Genomic DNA, 23238 nt, shown 5'->3' with positions numbered 1-23238 from the left:
AGCTTTTGATCCCGCAACAAGAATAAGTAAATAAGCTATCTACTGATTACCTATTAAGTTTCCCTGCTTCCATTTAATATGAATAGTTCCATAAAAACAAGTCCTGACTTTAAAAAAAGATTGGATCCGGGTTAGTATAGTACTTAAATCCTCGATATCGCCTGAACAAGGCCTGCAGTCCAAGGAGAGCCACGCAAATAGACGTAAGCTATAATAAAAAAAAAATATTTGGAAATTAAATACTATATTTATAGAATTATTCAAGCCTCTAGAATTGGGTTGCATCTTTTAGAAATATACTCCCTCCTGATCAGTTGTGCTGCCTTCTAAAAATAATTTTATGGGTACGTGCCCGGTTTTAATCCCCCCTCCGTTTTACTCCAACACCATGGGCAGCCATTAGCTGAATCTTATGGGGGGAGGCGCTTATTCGGTCTAATCAGTACTTCTAATGTCGGGTATCGACCTCGGCGCCACGCAGGCACATGCATCTAACACCACCGACGAGAGGCCCGGTCGATTGCCCTCGACGCGTCATGACGCCACCAGCTCACCGCCACGAGCCGAAGCAGTGGCGTTCCGCTGACTTTGAATTAATTTCAGCCGATTTTTTATTGCATCAACAGCAATGTTGGAGCTTTTCTTCTCTCGTGTGGTTAAGGATTTCAATTCTCCTGCTTAGGAATCAAGTGCGGTTTTCAAAATTAAACAGACAACTGCGCACACAAATAGTTTGCAAGAATTCCTTGTGCTACCAGGAATTCAGCACTAGTTCTTTTAGCACATCTTTTGAACAGACAATTGTATGTCGAAAAAATTCAAGGTAGGAACTTAAAATTTAAGGACTTCTCTATTTGAAGACACCTTGGTATAGCAAAGAATCAATATTTCTCGAGTCCTTGTCATAGAAAGGTGTTTGTAAATACCGAGGTTTTGATTCTGTGACATAGAAGCGTTACTTGAAGTGTTAAATTCTGAACCTAACATCGAGGACAATTAATATGCTTCCTTATTTGTCATAAAACTACTGGAGATTTAAGAACCAAGATTAGACTGACAGGTGTCTAATTTCAGACATCGACAAAAATGAATGGGAAACTAAAAATGCTGGTCTCCCCAATCACCATCTCCATAGTTACATCTATTATACCATCTGGAAAATTAATTTTTCTCTACTAAATCTGTCTAAATTTTCTTAAAAAATATATCGGTAGTTTGAATATTTCGCTAATATACAATTGTAACTATTTTAAATGCAGAGACACTTAATAGTAGAGACCTAATTGTAATTACAAATTTTTAGCTTGACTCTAATCTTGGAAAATAGGCTACTGCCCAATATTGAACAAAGGATCTTAAAATTGAAGTATCTCAATCATGGACAGATTCAATCACTGACATGTCTTGTGAAAAAAAGAGGAATCATATTTCAATAGGCTTGGCCATAAGATTGTAGCCAACCAATCCAGACCATCTGCATCAGGTTCAAGATAAAGAACCTGGCGTCCTTGTTTAGGGAAGATAGATTTTAGTCAAAATATTTGTTCTAGATCACAAACTGTCGAACCACTGGGCCTAAATCCTCTTTCATGTAGTAGATACGATCCGCCTGTTCAGCCACTTTCACACATTACCTTTCCCTATGTTCTACCTTCTCCCTAATGGCCATCATAGCCGATTTTAATAAAGTTACAAACTGCAACCCAAATCAAAACCAATTTCATATTCCTTTTCACTATTTTATCCAAGAGAACTGCCTGAGTTGTCATCAACAGTCACTGTTTGAACCTTTTCAGTTTTTTTTTCACCCTCAGTGCTGTCTCCTCACCCGATCTCTTCACAGCCTGCTTCTTTGTTTTTCTTGCTTCAATTTTTCTTTTCCCTCTCTTCTTTGCCTTCTTGTAACAAAGGCAGCTTCAATCTTGGCTCTCACTGATGAATCAGTGAACACTTTTGTTCTACCCTACCTTTTTCCTTGAAGTATTTTGTTTTCTTGGTGGTGCTGGGATGTGGCTGTGCTTATTCAGGTGTGACTATCCTATTTCACAGTGGCTACAAAATCACAGGGCTTACTGCGAGCATTGGCTGAGAGGATAGCAGTGCAGGTAGAGATGAGATCGGAGTTAGAACCTCTGATGAGCTTGGCAATTTGCCACCAGCTTCATGGGTCTAAAATCATTTGGTTGGTCTGTATATAAGAGCACAGATCTCCATGATCAAAACAATCTGGATTGAAAGGAGATATATCTTCCAAATCCCTTCTGGATGTTTGATGATATGAAAGCTAAGGGAAAGATTTTCCTACCAGCCCAGCTGTGATGTAAATGGTGACAGTTCTTCTTTGATGGTGACGGTTGATTGATGAAAAAAAAAACTACTAATTTTGATACTTAATTTTGTGACGAATACATAGCTGTTAGATATTTCAACTATTATGCAAGGGTTCTGAAATGCCACAGCCATTTCGTTTCCACCATATTTCTACTTCTCTTGATGAATAACGAAGAAGATAAGCATCCAGCCAGCAACTCGCGAAGTTTCTAACTAGTGAATAGGCCCAGATCTGCCGTAAATTAAAGCTGGGATTTGAGAAAACCTGATCAAAACAAAAATGTTTGTAGTCAAAAATGATTGTGCCAATGGTACCCTGCCACTGCGATTTTTTACTCGTGCCGCCACCAACCTTCCCTTATCGACACGGTGCTGGTGTCTAGTTGTATAATATAAATCTCAGAACAAAAACATTAAAATATAAGACAGCGTCATTCAGCCACGGGAAGGGGGCTACCCCCATACCGCCCTTATGAGCACCTATGTCCACAACAGAAATCTACTTAAGACAAACAAGTCAAAAGACATATATTTAGCAAGCATGGAGTGTCCACATAATACTTTCTGAGAGAAGGCAAGGGGTGGACTAAGAATACCTGGAGGAAGGAAATACAAATTTGGAAGCGGGGTTTATTTTTTTGTTTGAACAATCTCAAATATTAGTCAAACACAGTACAAGTTTGCATTTTGATAAAATTCTAGATGACTGGCTTTTTGCTAAATTGGAAAAAAAAACATAACTTAGGCGCAAAAAAAAGCTTATTGAAGCTGATATTCTTTTGATTTTAGATTTTTCACGAGTCTTGGACTTATTTTTCTAATTGGCACGTCCTCCGAAAATAAATCGCATGTGATTATATTCTGAATATTTAGTTTTATAGCGCAAAGTTTGTCCAAGATCGTCAAAGGTCAGTGCCATTTAAAGGAAAAAGGGCCATACTTCCAAATGACGCCTGGGGCAAAATATATATGAGCAGTTGGATACATTCCTAGAAGTTTCTTTCATCTTAACTGACAATTTTCTAAGTCTTAAAAATGGAAAAGGTGCAGGGATTTGGTTATAAACCTAGAATTTCGGCTATTCAAGGCCGTATCCAGGGATTACGGGGTTTAACCCTCTTAACCCCAAATTATTGTTCAAGTTATAAAAACGCAACAAAATGAATATAAACAAATTTTGATGCGTTTTTATGGTACCCTCCCCCCTCCCAAACAAAACACTGGCTGCTCCCTTGGAGCTATTGACAAGGAAACATATCAAGAAAACAATTGTTACTGTATATTGTGCAGAAACATTGTAGTTAATAGATTTTGAAAGCAATTACATCGTACTCTACCCTCCCCCACCTATTGTGCAAGTATGCAGCCCAAATTGTATATTTCTCGTGAGTATTTGATCTTGAAAGCGTCGATTCAACTTAAAGGCTCACGGGTTGAAATGCAACAAGAAGACGCATGGCAAAATGCATGTGAAATATATAGCCTAATTTGGGATACAGATATATTTGCATATTAGAAGGGGGCAAGGCCGTTTTTGTTCCTGTGAAACTTTTGTCGACTCGTGAAAACGTAACAAAAATGCACATAAAAATGTTTTTACTGTTATTTTTTGTAACCTCCCCACTCCTGAATTAAAATTACGAATACACCCTTGGTTGGGGCATATTTTTTCAGCCTTTTACGAAGTATGAAATTTTTCTTAACACGGCTCCTTCTAAATCTCCATCACCCCAATTCTAGACTTGTTCCTATTTACCCTTTGGGTATGAAATTGATTTCCAATGTAGGAGTACCTACCCTCAAATAGGCCTCTATGATATTAACAACAAGAGTAAAGTTTCTGCACTTACCTCTTGTGGTTTAACTCCATTTTCTTCATGATTCACTCCACCATTCTTCATTTTTAAATTGCCATCAATCTCCCCATTTGCTAATTTTCCGACAAATTGACTATTTTTTGCGTCACTCTCCATTTCTTCTGAGTTCTTTTCCAAATGACTATTTTTATTAACCCGTTTCGATGCTAGTTTTACATCAACTATTGAGTATGGAGAGGTGTGATCTGAAATACAATTATTTTAGCCAATCAGGATCCAGTATTTTGTGACGTAATGACACACCTTCCTTAATTAATATTCTAAAAGCATTTAATGAATTTTTGGCTGTAAATTTCGAAAGAAAAAAGGATTCCTCACTTTGTGACAGGAATAAACTATGATCTTGCCTCTTTGCCAGGCTTATTTTGACAAAACGTCATGTGATAACTATTTCAAGTGCATGTTTCAAAATGCGTATTTTGCAATAATGAAATTGCGTAATTAGGGAGTTCAAAGTATAGTCCAAAAGATCCTGATGAAGTGCGTTGTATTGTTGTCTTCTGGATAGCCCCAAGAGCGCATCCAAAGTTTTGTTTATTTAGGGGGGGAGGGTACCATAAAAACGCATCACAATTTGTTTATATGCATTTTGTTATGTTTTTACAACTTGGATAAGAATTTGGGGGTTAGAGGGTCAAAGCTTGTACCCCCTGGATACGGCCTTGAATAGCAGGAATTCTAGGCTTATACCCAAAAATCCGAAACTCATGAAAATTTAGGATTTGGGGGGGGGGGCTGGTTCCAACAAACACTCTACCCTATTTGCACATCTCTGTTTCAGAAATAAGTCTACAGCAGAATTAAGACCTTGTGTATCATAAATTTGAAAGCAATTCCTAGTCTGGTTTGAAACCCAATTTTTGCTTTCCAATACACAATTGGAGACCCTGATTGTGTAACCTGATTCCTAAAATAACTGCTACCACCGTTCAGGATCAATCAGTTTTTCAAAAATTAAAATTTTAGTTTCGGCAGAAATGTGATTAATGGTAAAATCCATAGCAGTATACATAACAGTTTTGCCCCAAAGTATTTACACCAAACTATATATTTTATAATTGATTTCTTAGGTTTAAAAATAGTAAAAAAGAAAACCCTTTCCAGTTTTTTATAACTACTCATGAAATCTTTGTCGATTTTTATTTTATAAAATAAAAAACAAGTGTTTTTAACTGAAAGTAAGGAGCAACATTAAAACTTAAAACGAACAGAAATTACTCCGTATATGAAAGGGGCTGTTCCCTCCTCAACGCATCGCTCTTTACGCTAAAGTTTGACTCTTTCTCTCAACTCTACTTTTTAAAACAGTAAAAAACTTCGGCGTAAAGAGCGGGGCGTTGAGGAGGGAACAGTCCCTTTCATTTGCGGAGTAATTTCTGTTCGTTTTAAGTTTTAATGTTGCTCCTTACTTTCAGTTCAAAACAATTGTAGTTTTATTTAATTTCTGAACGTTTTTGAATTAAGGCATATTCGGATTTTGGCTCTCCGCACATGAATATTTAAAACGAGATTTACATGCTAATTTATTAAATAAATTCACTGCAGCATCCATGTCTGCACACGGATTTCTTTGCTTTTAAAGATACGGGGCTCAGAACCTTCAGTTGAGGATTTTTGACCCCAAAGATTATATTGGCACACTTTTTATGCTTCTCGGCCCTTCAACCCCTGAGGTAACACCAGAAGTTCCATTTTTGGTGTCATATGGCATTTTACAATAATGTTATCAAGGTGATCTGCTAAAAGCGTAAGAATATTACCAAGAATTTTGAAACAAGCCATTAAGGCCTAGCCAAAGTTCAACCATTTTACTCCCTAGTCAATTCTTTTTCTTAGGTGGCAACTCGGTCAAATATAAAGGTATCAGTTTTCTTCGTCGCTTCAACTAAACAAACATAGAAGGTTGAACTTAAGGGGTTTCTCACTCAAAATTACGATTAGGTGCAGGTTATCATGAGCAATTCTTCTTGTAATTATTTATACAATATAACTTTTTATATGTGGCCTGGCCTATTTATTAACTGGCAGTTTGATGTCTGCACGCTACTTATTCTTTAGACTCTGTTTAAACAGGTTACAACTAACTAATACTTGACTGAATCGCTCTTGAACAATCCGAGTGGTTAGTCCCTTGGTGCAATTTATGCATTCTCACACGCTCCGATTACAGCTGGATCCAGTCTTTTGAGGGGAATTTTTGACTTCGGAACACAAATATGCAAAGTATTTAAAGGGACTGCAGCCAGGAAGTATATACTATAGAATTAAGTTTCTGATTGTTGAATAGAAACTTTTGCTCTATTTTTGATACCCCACAACAACAGTGTCAAGTATAGCAATCTAGAATGCAAACCCGAAACAGGTTTTATAATTATTTTGGAATAATAAAAAAATAATTGTCGGCTTTAAGATTTAATTAGATCAAAATATTCACCAGATTTTTTTTATTTCTATTGACATAAAAACCGCCGAAATCACTAATTCAGGAACGTCAGGTAAACTCCAAATGTTTAACATGGGAGGTATAGGAAGATTCCTTGAGAGTCCGTCGTCTGCCTGGAAGGATCACTTCTCTTCACTTCTGAACCTTGACTGTGTTAGCCAGCCCGACCCTGACCTTCTTCAAGTTGCATCCAGCACCCCTGAGGCGCCATGTGAAAGTGTGCAACACCCTTTTACCTCTACAGAAATCTCTGAAACGGATGAAAAATAACCGAGACCCATGAGTCTGTGGTATCCCTGCAGAACTGCTGAAATATGGTGGGGCAGCGACTCTTCTCTGGCTCCAAGTACTATTCTCCATAGTATTTTGTACAGAATGGATTCCAAGAGACTTGCGAGCGGGCATCATTCTGCCTCTCTTAAAACGGAAAGGCAGTCGAAGAATCTGCTCCAACTATCGTGGCATCACACTCCTCTCTGTGCCCGTAAAGCTCTTCGTTATGACCCTCCTGGACCGCTGTACCACTTTCCTCAGAAGCCAACGAAGAATCCAACAGGCTGGCTTCATGCCAGGAAGGTCCACCGTCGAGCAAATATTCACAATGCGGAAGCTGATAGAAAAGACTCGAGAATTTCAACAAAAAACGTATGTTGCCTTTGTGGATTTCAAGGCTGCTTTCGATCCTATAGACCGGCAATCACTCTGGCTCATACTGAAAACAACGGGACTACCAGCGAAGTACTGCAACCTTTTCGAGCGGCTTCACGATGGGACTGAGAGCTGCGTGTAAGTCAATGGCAGACGCAGCTCATTTTTTGAAATCAATACTCGAGTCCGTCAGGGCTTTGCTGCTGCTCCAGAGCTATTTAATTGTGTCATCGACTACATTATGACTTGGACCATAAATCGCCTCCAGTTTGGGTTGCATTACGGTGATAGAGTACTTTCAGATGCTGACTATGTCGATGATCTTGCTCATGTCTCCAATTCACCGTCGAAGCTCACAGTAGCCCTACAGATCCTTGCTGATGAAGCCTTAAAGATAGGGCTGTCGATTAATTGGCAGAAGAAAAAAGTGATGTTTGTTGAGCCTCGTAACTCACCGCGTCTCCCGGCAGTCCTAATGGTCGGTGACAAACCAGCTGAGATTGTTGAGGAATTTACATACCTTGGCTCTATCCTCTCAAATGGCGGATCAATCCTCAAAGATCTAATGCACCGAATTGCCAAAGCCTCAGCTGTAGTGGGAAGACTAAGCGCCCTTTGGAGGAAACCTTCTATCAGCCGTAGGACAAAAGTGTGCATATACAATGCTTCGGTGGGATCCGTGCTTCTTTACGTAGCCGAAACCTGGCCAGCCTCTCAGTCTGTGCTTAGCACCGTGAATATAGCCCAAACTAAACATCTTCGCCGCATTGAAGGACTACGCTGGCACGATTTTGTTAGCAACGAGAACCTCCTGGTGTTAACTGCTCAAACGTCCTTCTCAGTCCAACTCGCCCAACGAACACTACGCTGGTACAGACATCTCCTTCGCATGCCCTCCGAAACTCCCGCACGAATGATTCCCCCTCTTGGGGGACGACCCCAAGAGGTCGTCCCCCAACCAGATGGAAGGACACGACACGTGCCTTCTTAGCCATGGTAAATATTCAGGACGTCCACATCCTTGCAAGAGACCGGTCTAAATGGAGGCACCAAGTAGCATCACTCTCGATGCCAGAAGCATTTCGGCAGGAGCATTAAGTCAAGTAAGTCAAGCCATTTGTGATGGGCTTCAGGCTGTTTTTTTGAATTAACCCAAAACGGGTTTCGCGATAAACTTCTACAATTAAGAATAATCAAAACAGTGATTATTATACTTATATTAACTTTATATGAAAATTCTTTTTAACAAAAGAGTTTTTGAAATTCTGAATCGTATGGGCGTATTTTTTTTAAACGTGTTTTTAAACTTTTGGTTTCTCTATAGTATTGTCAATCTAAATAAATTTTAGGGGTCACTTCAAACAAACTGCAATACTTTTGATTTTGGTATCATTCAAATCGAAATCTCTGAAGAATTATCTCTAAAGGGTTATCTCTGAAGAATTAGAAAAAATGAGGTATTTTTAACTTATGAGTGAGTGATCGGATCTTTATGATCTTTATGATCTTTATGAATCTCAGAGCTCTTATTTTAAATCGCGACCGGCATTAAGCCTCTGATTTTCCTTTTACATCAATCTATTGATTCTTAGAATTTTGCAAGAGCTCATGCCATATGAGCTCTTGGCTCTTTTGACTTCGTCACAAGTGCCATATGGGCTCTTGGCTCTTGTTTATTCTTGTGTTTCTACATATCAAGAAAGAGTACTTGGAGTCACCAAAAATTCCAAAACAAAGTTTGCTTTTAAATAAGTTGGCTAATGAATTCTATTAGCCTCATCCTCAAACAACATATTAAAAGACAAATACTAAACAAAAACTGGCGCTGAATGAAATCTAACAAAGCAAAGTACAACAGAAAATATCATCATTCAAGAAAAATAACTTTTATTTTCTTTTTGAAAAAAATGAAGAGCTGAATGGATTTTATTCAAATATTTTTTAGCTATTTCATTATCTCTTATGGTCATTATAGAGATTTTGCTCAAATTTTAAAATTTGTTCGTGTTGTTATTTTTTATTTTTGATATGAAAACTAAATGAAAACTAAATATTCATTTCAAGAAGATTTTATCCTACTTAACCGCGACAAGTTTGTTGATCGAAGGTTTTTTTCTACCAGCCTTTTTGCAGAAAATTACCGATTTTTCGCCGTTTAAAATTTTCTACACATGCAAAAAAGCGTGTTTAGGAATCAAATGAGTATATAACTGTTAAATTTTTTTACATGTTGAAATCTGTGAAGGGGATGAATCCCGAAGACGTATTTTCAGGTTCAAGCATTCATTGGTATAAAACAATAACTTTTGTTAGATACTCTCTAATTCTGAAAAAGGTGGAAAGAAAGGCAAAAGAATAAATTGTAATTTTTGTACAAACTCACCATTTGCCTAATTCTTGTACCATGAAAGTTATCTTTTCTACTTTTAAATGAAACTTATTGAAGTATTAATTTAATAATATCAATATTTACAATAACTGACGTATTATACAAGTGTTTTGGATTGTTTCATGTTCTAACATTTCATGAGCTCGGTATTTATATGATATAGCCCCAACCAAATATTCTTCATCTATGAAGAACCTGTTCCTCTAACGCTCAATACTAATGAAATATACCTAAGTATGATTAAAATATAATACTTTAGAAACACACTTGGGCTATATATTTGCATATTAGGGGTAGGGGGTCTGCATGGCTAATGTATTAGGTACAATTATTCTACATATTATGTAAGTAATGATTATTTTCTAACTTCACACTGTCCAAAACCTTTACCCCCCCCCCTTATGTAAATGTATAACCCAAATTATATATTTCCCATCTATTCTGTCACCTCTCTTTGTCTTGTCTCAAGTTATGCTGAATGAAACAATCGAGAAAACCGGTTCTACAATTTGTCAATGGATGAACAACTTGAGTGGTTCAGGCTGTATCATACAAGTACTGTGAGCTCCATGTGGTCTCTTATTTTTCCCTGTGGTCTCTTCCTATTTTTCCCTTTCCTTACCTAGTTTTTTTACTCTGAGTTCCTACTGATATGATCACTCCCCTCTCAAGGCTTTCGATTCAATTTGAAAGAAGCTCGATAGCCATTCACAACTGGCTATTTATTTGTGTGTTTTTTCCTTAGTTAATAATGCAAAACAAAATTTACAATTAGCAATTATAATGCTAAAAATAATTTTTATGGCCAATCCTAACTTTATATGATCTAAAATACAAATTTTTCCCGAGTCTTCTGACATATATTAATGCTATAAGATCTCACCAATATTTTCTAGGATTAAACTTCATATAAGCATTTCATGCAGCCCAGGTGTACTTATCCGACAATTATACCGTTACAGGAGAACATTTGTGCTATTAAATGAAAGTTACCTTTTGTGCTACTATATACATGAGACAGGTAATTTATTATTCCGTCCTCCATTTCTTAAAGAAAAATGTAACGAGTAAGTTGTAACCTGCCCAAGATTTTTCGTTGACGTCCACAAGCCTTTTTCTTGGCACATAAATTAATTGTTTATTTTTGTCAGGCTCAAAACGTGATTTGACCCTTAACCACGACTAATAATATTAGATATACTCTGAAGAAAAACACAAGCTCAATAACACTATTAATACTTTTAATTTATGTCAAAGGTTTATAGGATTATTTAAGGTTTCATATAGGGGAAAAGGTTACCAAGTGCCGGTTGGAGTAGTAAAAGTCTAATTACCAAGGGGCTGATCGGTTCCAATCCATGGTAATGTAGAGGTGGTGGGCGAGGAAATGTATTTTAAAATGAGATATAAAAAGGTAATATTTCAGAATCTAGGGGGTGGGTATTTTTTTATCGTAACCCCAAAACAATCTTTTTTTTCTAAATCAGGAGGGCCATCCTCCTAGACCCCAAATTGGTATTCCTACAGGGATTGCCCGCTCACTGCCACCTGGTGCAAATTTCGAAGCACCTCTTGGTCTGCCGGTGAGAAAAGCAGGAAACAAATGGCTATTAGATTTGGCAATTCAAAAGTCAAATACAGTCCGTGATCCAGAGGCTGGAGTCTTTCAGAGGGTGGCACACATCTGCTTCAGTTAATTGGAGGGACTTCAGTTAATTGGTCTTGCGTAATCGATGGTACTGATTCTGAATGATAAGAAGCATCAGCTCGCAATGGCGTAGAACATGTCGAACATGTCCTATAAGCCCTAAACTGGCCTGTCGGTACTTCGTCTCACAGTTTGTTTTCTGAAGCTGACACATTTATAAGTGAATTTTTACAAACTGTATACATTCTGAACTCCAAAGAAGAGTATTTTTTGTGGTGCTCTTTTTTCTACGCCAAGAGATATGCGGAAGACGTTAGAGGTCACTAACTCCAAAATATTTTACATTCCCAGAGTATTTCTAGTAATTCGAATTTTTCTCTCGAAATCTCTTCAAGACTACTCGAGACAAGACAATTTATTTTTTGAAGGAGTTGACCATTTTTACAACTATACCTAACTGTACCTATAGCAACATCGTGTTGTTACCATCTGGCTGTTTTTTTGTTTTTTTTACGGGAACGACACACAATGATGATTATGGTATTCAAAAATGAATTGAATCAAGTAATATGACATCTAAAATACTCAAACCAGCGCAAAGAGTAGCGGTGAAAACGATCATACTTTATAAAAAAGATTGACACACTTGGTTAGAATGTTTTCTCAGCTAGACATTATCATCTCAGCAACCGACAGGCTCAGAAATGCCTCGCATATTTACAGATAAGAAGGAAATCCTCAATGTCATGGAGCTGGTGATAAAAAAAGAAAAAATTGGAACAGGTGAAAGACGTCTTACTATATACTTGCAGTTGTGACTAGCCATTAGCTTTCGATTCGATATAAATAACTACAAAAATATGAAATTTCTTAGATCACACTGCCTTTCGATTATACAATTACAACAAAATAGAAAATATCGAAAAAACCGATCCGTACATTATTAGTATAAAAAAGACTATCTTGTTATTTTTCACCATCTAATTGAAATGTCATACCAGCTTTTCTATGTTTTTCAGTTCGTTTTAACTGTACAAAAATATATGTAAATAACGAATCTAACCATTATGTTCATCTTCTAACTTTGACATGCTGGTGGCTGTGATAATGCACTGTTTAGTTTACGCTCCACGTTTACAAGCAATATCACAGAAATCTGTTTTCGCGAACTCACACCCTGAGCCACATTTAGGGTTCTGTCTAAGTATCTGAGCACGTTTACATGAACCATTACTCGTTTCTCTTCGACATAACACCATAGTATCAGCAACTGTTTCAAGTTTCTTTTATTTAATTACTCGTTGTTGTTTTAAACAATGCTGGAAAATCTAGCACCCCCTTCACGGAAATTTTCATCCCCCACGATGAATTTCTCCATGGAAAGACCCTATCACGTAATTCCGAACCCCTCACCACCAGAAAAAATACCCCCTGAAAACGTCATTATTCTTCGTCAATAACCAATACTATATGTAGACAATGGGCAAAGTTCATAATTTGCAGTCCTTCCCCCGAAGACTGTAGAGGATTAAGTCGTCCTTAAAAACATATTTATTTGGTTTTTGGCTATGTACAACAAAATGGATATCTTCAAATTTTTATCAGGTGACTGTGGGAAAAATGAGCGTGGGAGGGGGACTAGTTCCCCTCCAATTTTTTGATAAATTAAAGAGGGCACTAGAACTGTTAATTTCTGCTAGAATAAGCCCTCTCGTGACATTCTAGGACCACTGTGTCGATACGATTACCCTGAGAAAAAAAAACAAAAAAAAACAATTAAACACGCATCCGTGGTATTTCTTCTGGACGATGCGTAAAATGCGTAATTCAACATTTTTGCAGGTAAGAGCTTGAAACCTCTTCAGTAGGGTTCTCTGATACACTGAATGTGATGGTGTACTTTTCATTAAGATTCTATGACTTTTAGGGGATGTTTCTTTCTTTTTCGAAAATTAGGCAAATTTTCTCGAGCTCGTAACTTTCGATGATTAAGACCAAACTTTATGAAACTTATATATTTAAAATTAGCACAAAAATGCAATTCCTTTTATGTATATATTGGTATCAAAATTTTGTTTTTTAGAGTTTTGGTTACTATTGAGCCGGGTCGCTCCTTACTACAGTTCGTTACTACGAACTGTTTGACTATTATTGGGAAAAATTAGGAGTGCATCAGAATCAGATAGAATAAGTCTTAAACTAATGTTTAATTTTTCTTAACTTCTCCATAATTTGAGACTCCTAGGAATGGGTTCACCAGGATTGTTTTTTTTTTTTTATTATTATTATTCTTGTATTTGTCATTACCAGGAAAGAGCATTTAAGGCGCTGAAAAGTTTTCGAAAACAGAATTTGCTTAGAACAAATTTTTTTAGCGTGATCCTCAAACAACACATTAAAAATTAACATATAAACCAAAAGCGCTGAATAAAATCTAACAAAGCAAAACATATCAGGAAATATTGTTATTAATGAAAAATAAGTTATATTTTCTTTTTGAAAAACCAAGTTTGACTTTCAATTGTTTGTTTGAGATGTACGGGTTCTATTTAAATAATTTTCAGCGACTTTATTATCTCTTATGCTCATTGAAGAGATTTTACCGAAAATTTTAAATTTGTTCCCTGTTGTTTTTCGTGAAAATTAAATTTGGCAATGTTTACTTGAAGTATTCATGTCAAGAATATTTTATCTTACTTAGCCGCAAAAAATTTGTGGATTGCGGGCTATTTTCTACCAGCTTTTTTATAGTCAAATTACTCATTTTCAGTCGTTTCAAATTTTTCTACGCATACAAAAAACTGTTTAGGAATCAAATGAATAACTGATTGTTTATAATTTTATATGCTGAAGCTTGTGAATAGGATGGAACTAAACGACCTAATTTTGAAACCCAAACATTCGTGGGTGTAAAACAGTAACTTTTTGTTACTGTTACTTTTGTTGCTGAAAGAAAATAATAAACTGCTATTTTTGTAAGAAATTGCTTATTGTCTAGCTTTTGTACTATGAAAGGTATTTTCTCTACTTTTACTGAAACTTATTAGGATATTAAATTAATAATATCAATACTTACAACCTTTAAATCATATTATACAAATGTCTTGGATAGTTCTATATTCAAACATTTCATGAGTCCAAGTGGTCTCTTATTTTTCCCTGTGAGACTTGGTTTCTTTTTACAATCGACTGTCTGCTCGTCTGAACACTCCAATTTTAAGATTTTTAATTCAATTTTGAAGAAGCTCGACAGCCATTCACAACTGGCAATTATTTTTGTGTGTTTTTTTTTTTATTAAATTAACAAAATCAAAATTTATAACAATTAGTAATACTAATTTTAAAGATAATTTTTATGACAAAATCTAAAATGTAAATTTCTCTCAAAAGAATAGTCATCTAATTTATCTTAATGTTGGAAGATGTCGTCAGTATTTCCTGGGATTAAAAACTATATAAGCGTTTCAAGTACCCCTGGTGCACTTATTCGATAATTGTGCCATCACAAAAAAGCGTCTGTGCTATTAAATGAAAGTTACCTTTTGTGCTACTATACACATGAGACATGTAATTTGTTATTCCGTCTTCCATTTATTAAAGAAAAGCATAACGAGTAAGTTGTAACTCGCTCAAGGTTTTTCACTGACGTCCACGAGCTTTTTTCTTGGCAAATGAAATTATTATTTATTTTGTGAGGCTTGATTTGACTCTTAACCATGTTCCAATTATACAAAATATACTCTGAAGAAATACACAAGCTCATTCATGCTATTATTACTTTAATTTATGTCAAAGGTTCACAGGGCTATTTAAGGGTTCACATCTATGGAAGGGTTACAAATTGCTGGTTGTGGCAGTAAACGTCTAATCACCAAGAGACTCGGCAGCGTCAATCAATTTAATGTAGGAGGGGGTTATTTCAGAATCTAGGAGGTCACACCTCCAGGCCCTGAATTGACAATTCTGTAGGAGTTTCCCACTCATCGTCATCTCATCTAAATCTCAAACTTTGGTCTCTCGTGGTAGCTAGTGTGCAAGGTTTTTTAAAGTGAGCAATCCCACTATTCGCAAAGATAATTTAGCAATACCAGGGATTCAGTTAAACCTGGTTTGGGAAATCAGCTGATCCGAAAGCCATCTCTAATGCAGGTTTATCCAGAACTGGATTTAGCCAGAACGTAAGTCGAATTGCTTGGATGTATAGAAATACTTGGATGTACAAAGACACAGACAGATTAAAGGTAAAATAACAGGGGCAAATGGAATAAAAATCAATCCGCCATTTGAGAGAGTTGTTGAAGCTTATGAAGGCCCGAAAGTACCTATATAATAAAACAAAACAGCTTTTTTGAAGAGTGAACTGATGATCTGAGTTGAAAATTATTCAATTATAATTATCGGACCGAACTAGTTCAAAATAGCCAAAAAGATTATTCTTATGAGTTTCTAGTCGCTGAAATCCTCAGAACTATGAAAAACAGAACTGTAATTCTCTTAGTTCTAGCATCACAATTTTCCTTTGCAAGCAGAGAGATCCGAACAATAGCATTAGGTGAAGCAAATTTTAGCGATAGCTAAACGTAGGTATTAATAAAACCTCATTGTCAATTGGCCTTAAATAACTTTTACGGCTTACTTTCCCTGTGCCTTCAAGTCTCAATCTCGTTAAGCCACACAAAATCCAAAGATAACGTTTTGCAGTACTTTTCAAAGTGGTTAATTTTTTAGACCAATGACTAGCCCAGGACCCTCTTAGGATCTGAACTTAGGGAATTTTTGGGAGTCAGTTCGCTGGAGGCTTGGCAAGCTTTAGCTTCAGAGGAACACAAAAAAAAATAAAGCAATTAGGTACTGCAGACAAATTGCTTACAAATTTTGTCTATAAGCCAAAAACTAGCGCATAAGGGCACCGTCACACTGTTTATTTTCTGAAACCGTGAAATTGAAAGAGTAATTTTTGGTGATATTCTTTGTTTTACGCCAAGACAAATATGGCTGAAGTTAGTGGTTTCTAAATCCAAAACTTTTTACATTTTTCAAGTCTAGGAATATTTTTTCCTTTCGAAAGTTTTTCAAGATAACTAAAGACAAAACAAATTCTTAAAGAAGTTGATTATTTTCTAACTATGCATAAACTTCAACTATAGGAACATCGTGTTGCTACACCAGTTGTTTTTCATGGGAACGACGGACAATGATCATTATGGAATTCAGATATGAAACGAAGCAAGTAATGTGACATCTAAGTTATTTTGCTTCGTCATGATATACCCCCTGGCGGCTCATAGCAGCGTAAAACGTAGCGGCAAAAACAGTTATATTTTAGAATTAAGGTTGATTGTGATTCTTTCTAGTATCTCATTAGGTCGCATTATTCGCTTAATTAGGCTATTCTCTCACCTAAAAATTACCTTCTGATCCAGCATCAGGCTAAGAAATGCCTCGCATAGTTTGTGACCTGATGAAAAAAAAAATTAACAATAATTTTGAACCAGGTTTATCCACTTATGATTAAAACAAAGTCGGGAAACCAAGCTTTCCATTTATAATTCAAACAAAAATATTGAAAATCGAGCCCGGGCTTTTATTATTGGTAGAATAAAAAAGAATTCTGATTATTTTTACACTATCTTATTGAAATATTTACCGATTTTTCTATATTTTCATTTCGTTGTATTTATACAAAAATAGACGTACATAAAGAATTTAATCACCATATTTATTTTCTAGTTTTTGATATGTTGGTGTCTGTAAGAATGCGATGTTTGGTCCGAATTACGTTTGCAAGAAATATCAGAGAAACCTATTTTCGCAAACTCCCAAACTGAGCCACACTAAGTTTTATCTCCAAGCTTCTGAGCACGTTTACACGAATCTTTACTCGTTTCCCTCGAAATAACTTCTTAGTCTCAGCTAGTGCTTCAAGTTTTTGTGTACATTTTTTGTGTGTGACAACTCTGGTTTCTTCTAGTCACGTTTCAAACGTCTCTCACCTACGACTATTAATTGCTTCATTCACTTAAAATTGTGGGTTAAGCGATTGATACATATTTACACCAGAAAATAATTTGTTTCGTGGTGGCTTCTGAAAGAAGTCCTGCTGAAACAATGGTTTCCTCAACTCCTCAACTACCCATAAGGGAGTTCACTGTCTACACTTAGCTCATAAGTTTGTGGAATCCAACAAGCAGAAATGAAATGGTAGAATTTTTCTGGATGATATCTGCGATGGCCGTAGAAAATCTCTTAGTCGACGAGTTGCTTGCTGACGACGGTATAGTTGTTGCTGCTTCCAGACTTGTTTCTGGGCTTAAAGATGAAGAAACTTATCTAAGGAATTATTGTGGTACCTCACATCCCGGTCTGGCTTTCATTAGGAACATTTCTGATAGTTTTGGTCGGAAGCAGTGCCTGATGATACTCATTGCTGACATTTCCTGCTCTTCTAAATACTTTGTCTTGGTGAATGTAAGACTGAAAACTGGGCAGTGGCCTACTGTTCCACAGAAGCCACAGATAAAACATGACATGAAGTCAAAGGGCTCACCCATACGTCTCTTCTTCATGAGCAGATTTGGTGCTTCTCTTAAGAAACTCACAAACTTTCGAATACAAGATTGCATGTTCTGACATTCAGTGTGATTCTCATTGGTCAAATTCCTTCTAGATGTTTCACATCTCTTAGCATTGATCATCGGCAGGATCAAGAGATTTGGCCAAATTGTGATACCATTGGTCTTGCCGTTCCACTGCAGGTCTTACGATTGTTTCTCGTTTAACTGTCACTAAGGGTCTTTTTCATCTGTCCACACAGCAGACACTTTAAACAGTTAACGTGTTTTGACATCTGGCTGGGTCTGCTTAGATCTTGATAGGAATCGGTACCAACACCATGCTTCACCACGAATTCTATTTAATTCAAAAAGAGCTTAGAAAAAAACTAGAACTTTAGATAACATAAAGTGGAAAAAAATAAAGGATTGTGGACTTTAGTTAACATATACTGGTTTGAGAATGATGCACAGTTGTAAGGCCTACAGTCGAATAAAAAGATTTAGGAAGGAGGACCTTCTGAAAGATGTGTTAGCTGCTTTTTGGAAGACATCTTGAGAGCTCAGGGACCAATATGAGGTTTGAAGTCTAATGGCTAAACTCGGCAAACATGACAGAAGGCAAGTACTGGAAAAATGCTTCTTAATTAAATACTTGTCTTCACTTAATTTTACTTTTTTCATAAGTTACCAGTCCCTTGCATTCTTATTCACAAAGCCAAATTTTTAATCGTTGGCCGCTTAGCACTGGACGCAAGAACTGTCTAAATTACCTTGAATAACACTTCTTTTTCTTGTTAGAGATTCAGATTTTGTGAAAACAAATTTTCACCGAAAATAAATTTTTCGTTTGACAAGATAAAATTTGCACATAAGTAAGAACTCTTCCGGGAAAAATGGCGTTTTCTAGGAAAATTTCTCTTCAAGTTTTTGTTTAAACCACAACTTTACAAACAGAAGTTTGACTAATATTGTTTGACTGAATTTTGTGCATTGTAGTTTATATTTGGATTACTGCAGGATATTCAACCACGCTGTTTTAGTGATTTATCATGCGTTAGGTCTTTTGTTCTTTCACACGATACAAGGGGTAGTGTTGATTAAAGTGTACCAAGAGGCATTTCTTCCCGTTCATGTTTTTCTGCTGTATATAAGGTACACGGAAATGGAATAGTTTGACTAGTAATATAAGGAGTATTGGAGACCCCGTTATATTGTGAAAAACCATTAAGAACTGCTTTTTGTAGATCATGAGTTTTGATTCATTCATTTATTTTATTTATTGTGTGGGCTATGATGATATGTAGTTCCCCGAGGAAAAGGGAAGTAAAGATATTTTTTTCATATTTATAGTTGAGTGTGGTAGTATTAATGGTGTCGGTGGCCTAGTGTTCTTTTATTTTATGTATTTTGTTATTTCTATCTCCCCCTCAGACAAGCTTTGCTTTTTAGGGGAGGTAGTAACCATTTATTGTTTATTATCTGTTTAATTAGTAAATACTTCTCTCTCTATTAACTAAAAGAAGAGAAATGAAGATTCAGATAATGCCAATTTTTTTTATTAGAAATAAAAACGGATACTATGTTGCTGTAGACGTATTTTCAGGTTTATAGGGGAAAACGGACATTTTCTACATGGATGCAGACTAGTTCGCCCAAATACTCTGAGCCAGTGCCATTAATGCCCCCAAAACTTCCTCTAGACTAACTGCAGCAAAAATCTACCACCAAACCCCCATGCCCCAAAGTCTGCCACCATGTCCAAATTAGGCAACAAAAATGATGACTATATTTTCTTTGTACGTCTATTTTCTATAGTTAAAACAAAATGAAAACGAAGAAAACGTTTATTATATTTAAATAAAATGGGAGAACAAGCCTTTTTTTAAAATAAAAATAACAGCAAAAGTCCGGACTCTTATATCCGGCTTTTTAATTATTTGTCACTGTCGTTTTGAGGTATTATACCCGTTTTTTTTCATATTTTCATTTCAGTTTAATTGTGAATAGAAAGGTAGTGTGGTTTGTTCTATTTTTGTACTTATTCACGTCTAAGTGAAAGCTAATAGTGAGTTAAAATAGTTAATTAAAAAGTGAGTTAAGAAAGTTAATAGTTGTTGGTTTATGGAAATTTTTCTTTCACCTCTTTCGACATTTTCGTTTTATTTGTTTTTAATCACCAGCTCTGGAAACTAAGGCTGCTCATCTGTAAATACGCAAGGCATTTCTGAGCCTGTTGGTGGCTCAGAAAATAATTTCTAGCTGAGACAGCAGCAGCCTGTTTGCACAATGCGATCTAAGAAGACACTAGAAAGCATTAAAATTGACCTTTCTCGAAAATAAATTAAAAAACAAGTTTTTTCAACTGAGAGAAAGGAGCAACATCAACAATTAAAACGAACAGAGGTTGTTCCGTAAGCGAAGGTGGCTGCCCCTTTCCTCGACCCTAACTCCTTCCGCTTAATTCTTAAAGTTCTTTAGATATACTTCTCATTCAAATTCAATCCCCCTTGCATTTCAAACACCCTTACATTTTTCTGAGCGTAAAACTAAGCTACCACCAAAGATAACCCATCTTTGAAATTCAAAATATATAGCTTGCTAAAATTGGCTTTCAATTTCAGAGTTTTAGAAAATAAACTGCGCAACCATGTCCTGAATGCCGATTTCAGGATTATAGGCAAAAACTAGCCTGTTATACGGTTACGAGCCACTACTGCTCAATGTTCGGAATCAGTACCATCGATTACCCTAAATTCACCCTCAAACCAGTTGTAGCAAAACTTTGCCACCAAACCACCTTTTTTTAACGATAGCCAGACGTGTATTAGACTAAAACAAGGTACTAAGTTCATTCCCCCCCCCCCCCAAAAAAAAATGCTGGTGAACCACCAACAATGTGAATTTCTGTGAAAAAGGAAATTTCAAGGAAAACGGGTCGTTCATTTTTCGAAATATTTATTCTATTTTGTCATTAAAAAATTCGTTTTACTCGACTTGAAGAACATACTTTTTTCCACGATAAAGATCACATAAATGGACAAAATATGCGACGGAAAAGCAACATACCGTTTTAGATTTGGCACCTAGATTTGAATCATCAGACCTTTTAGTCTCACTCTTATATATTATGAACAGGGGTTTTATTCAACTGATAGAATAGGCTTTTTGAAGGTCATATTCTTGCATGGTATACACAATAACTCGACTAAAGACACTAGTGCGATGTTCGAGAGGACTATTACTACTGTTAAAGTTGAAAGTGAGGTTAGTAGCTAGTTCGGTGTTGAATTAACAGATAAAGAGAGTTGCGTTCAATCGCTGTTTGTATAAGATGGCTTTGTTCTAAGCTATACGGCGAAGGCTATGAGAGAAAATGGGAAGGTATAACTCTCCTAGACTTTGATTATCCAAATTATTTGAATGTCCTTTCAAAAGTGGTAGCAAAATTAACGATATTTTTGAGGTTTTGAGAGCTCAGGGTGCAAGAATAAGCTTTAAAATTAACATGAATAAGACCACCTACACTAGGAATAAATGAAGGTGAAGAAGTGATAAGGTAGCAATAAAACCAATCAAGGACATAGCTTAGCTTGTCTGGGTAGGATTATTATTTAAGATAGTGATGCAGTGAAGATACAAATAGTAAAAAAATTTCATAGCTGAAAAAAACTTAAAAGAATAGGAGGGTAATATTGCGAACTATGATTAGAATATTGAAAGTGACGGCAATGACAGTGGTTACGCATGGTTCTGAAACGTGGACGCTTGAAAGACCGAGGAACTGTTGTAAGACAATCTTAGAAACTCATTTGACTGACTGCATGTCTGATTATAAGTTGTACAAAAATTGAGGTTCGATGTCACCTTCTAGGGCCATGAAAGAGAGCTAAAGATGGCTAGACCACGTTTTATAGATGAAGGTGCCAGATTGTGCTAGTTGGTCATCCATAAGGGGCCAAACAAAATGTAGGTCCTCTCCAAATGGAGTAAGGGAAGTCTTAGGAAGGGGTCAAACAAATGTAGGTCCTCTCCGAATGGAGTAAGGGAAGTCTTAAGGAAGAACTTAAAAGACCACGTTTTATAGATGAAGGGTGAAAAACTGTGCTATTTGACCATCCATAAGGGGCCAAACAAAATGTAGGTCCTTTCCAAATGGAGTAAGGGAAGTCTTAAGGAAGAACTTAAAAGACCGCGTTTTATAGTTGAATGGTGAAAGATTGTGCTATTTGACCATCCATAAGGGGCCAAACAAAATGTAGGTCCTTTCCAAATGGAGTAAGGGAAGCCTTAAGGAAGAACTTAAAAGACCAAGTTTTATAGATGAAGGGTGAAAGATTGTGCTATTTGACCATCCATAAGGGACCAAACAAAATGTAGGTCCTCTCCAAATGGAGTAAGGGAAGTCTCAAGGAAGAACTTTAAAGACCACGTTTTATAGATGAAGGGTGAAAGGTTGTACTATTTGACCATCTGTGAGGGGCCAAGCAAAATATAGGTAGGTCCTCTCCAAATGGAGTAAGGGAAGTCTTAAGGAAGAACTTAAAAGACCACGTTTTATAGATGAAGGGTGAAAGATTGTGCTATTTGGCCATCCAAAAGGGGCCAAACAAAACGTAGGTCCTCTCTAAATGGAGTAAGGGAAGAAGGAAGAACTTAAAAGACCACGTTTTATAGATGAAGTATGAAAAATTGAGCTATTTGGCCATCCAAAAGGGGCCAAACAAAACATAGGTCCTCTCTAAATGGAGTGAGGGAGGTCTTAAGGAATAACTTAAAAGACCACGTTCTATAAATGAAAGATGGCAGATTGTACTATTTGACCCTCCATTAGGGGCCAAACAAAATTTAGTTCTTCGCCAAATGGAGTGAGGGAGGTCTTAAGGAAGAATTTTAAGGAAACTAGAACTTCACATGAGAAGGCAGGAATGGTTGGAGTTGAGAGTGAGTTCGAGGAAGAGCGTGTGCAGCTGTGTTGGCTTCGAGTAGCTTTGTGCTGCAATGAGCTGCCAGCAATAGTAGTATTAGTAAAAATCTATACATTGATTCAAACTACGATAATATTTTGAAAAATTGACAATTACCTAAAACTACAATTAAACTTTAAAAACTTCCACGTGAATCATTAAGAAACAAAGGTAGACACAAAGCTTCTTTGAAAATGAGCCATCTCCTTAAATTACTAAATTAAATGAGTTTGCTTCCTTTAATTAATTTCCGAATTTAGATCCATTCTTAATTTTCCAGAAGTAACTTACTGATAAACTTAAATTGCTTAGTTGGATTCTTTTTTTCATATATCTTCGCTCTGCCTTTATTTTGCGGAATGTGTGATCAAATAAAAACTAATG

The 23238-nt window shown here is 36.3% G+C and overlaps 1 protein-coding gene across 3 annotated transcripts in view; it reads right to left on the bottom strand.

Moving 5' to 3' along the window:
• The window catches only part of LOC136041991 (L-threonine ammonia-lyase-like), a 71985-nt gene extending 57043 nt beyond the window's left edge, over nt 1-14942 (bottom strand). Inside the window, exons 1-2 of one of the 3 annotated variants that reach the window (XM_065726817.1) lie at nt 14876-14942; nt 4182-4393 (exon numbers count right to left, since the gene is read on the bottom strand). In XM_065726817.1, the coding sequence (XP_065582889.1) occupies nt 4182-4393; nt 14876-14927 (264 nt within the window). In that variant the 5' untranslated portion in view covers nt 14928-14942. Of the gene's footprint in view, nt 1-4181; nt 4394-4526; nt 4584-10681; nt 10769-14875 lie in introns of those variants that run through there. The other 2 variants (XM_065726816.1, XM_065726818.1) reach the window with 2 other exon arrangements.
• Between the last annotated feature and the right edge of the window lie 8296 nt (nt 14943-23238).

The sequence above is a fragment of the Artemia franciscana genome, unplaced genomic scaffold, assembly GCF_032884065.1.
Source record: "Artemia franciscana unplaced genomic scaffold, ASM3288406v1 PGA_scaffold_53, whole genome shotgun sequence".
NCBI classification, from domain to species: domain Eukaryota; kingdom Metazoa; phylum Arthropoda; class Branchiopoda; order Anostraca; family Artemiidae; genus Artemia; species Artemia franciscana.
Note: the sequence above shows the minus strand (reverse complement) of the source record. Positions and strands in the feature narration are given on the sequence as shown.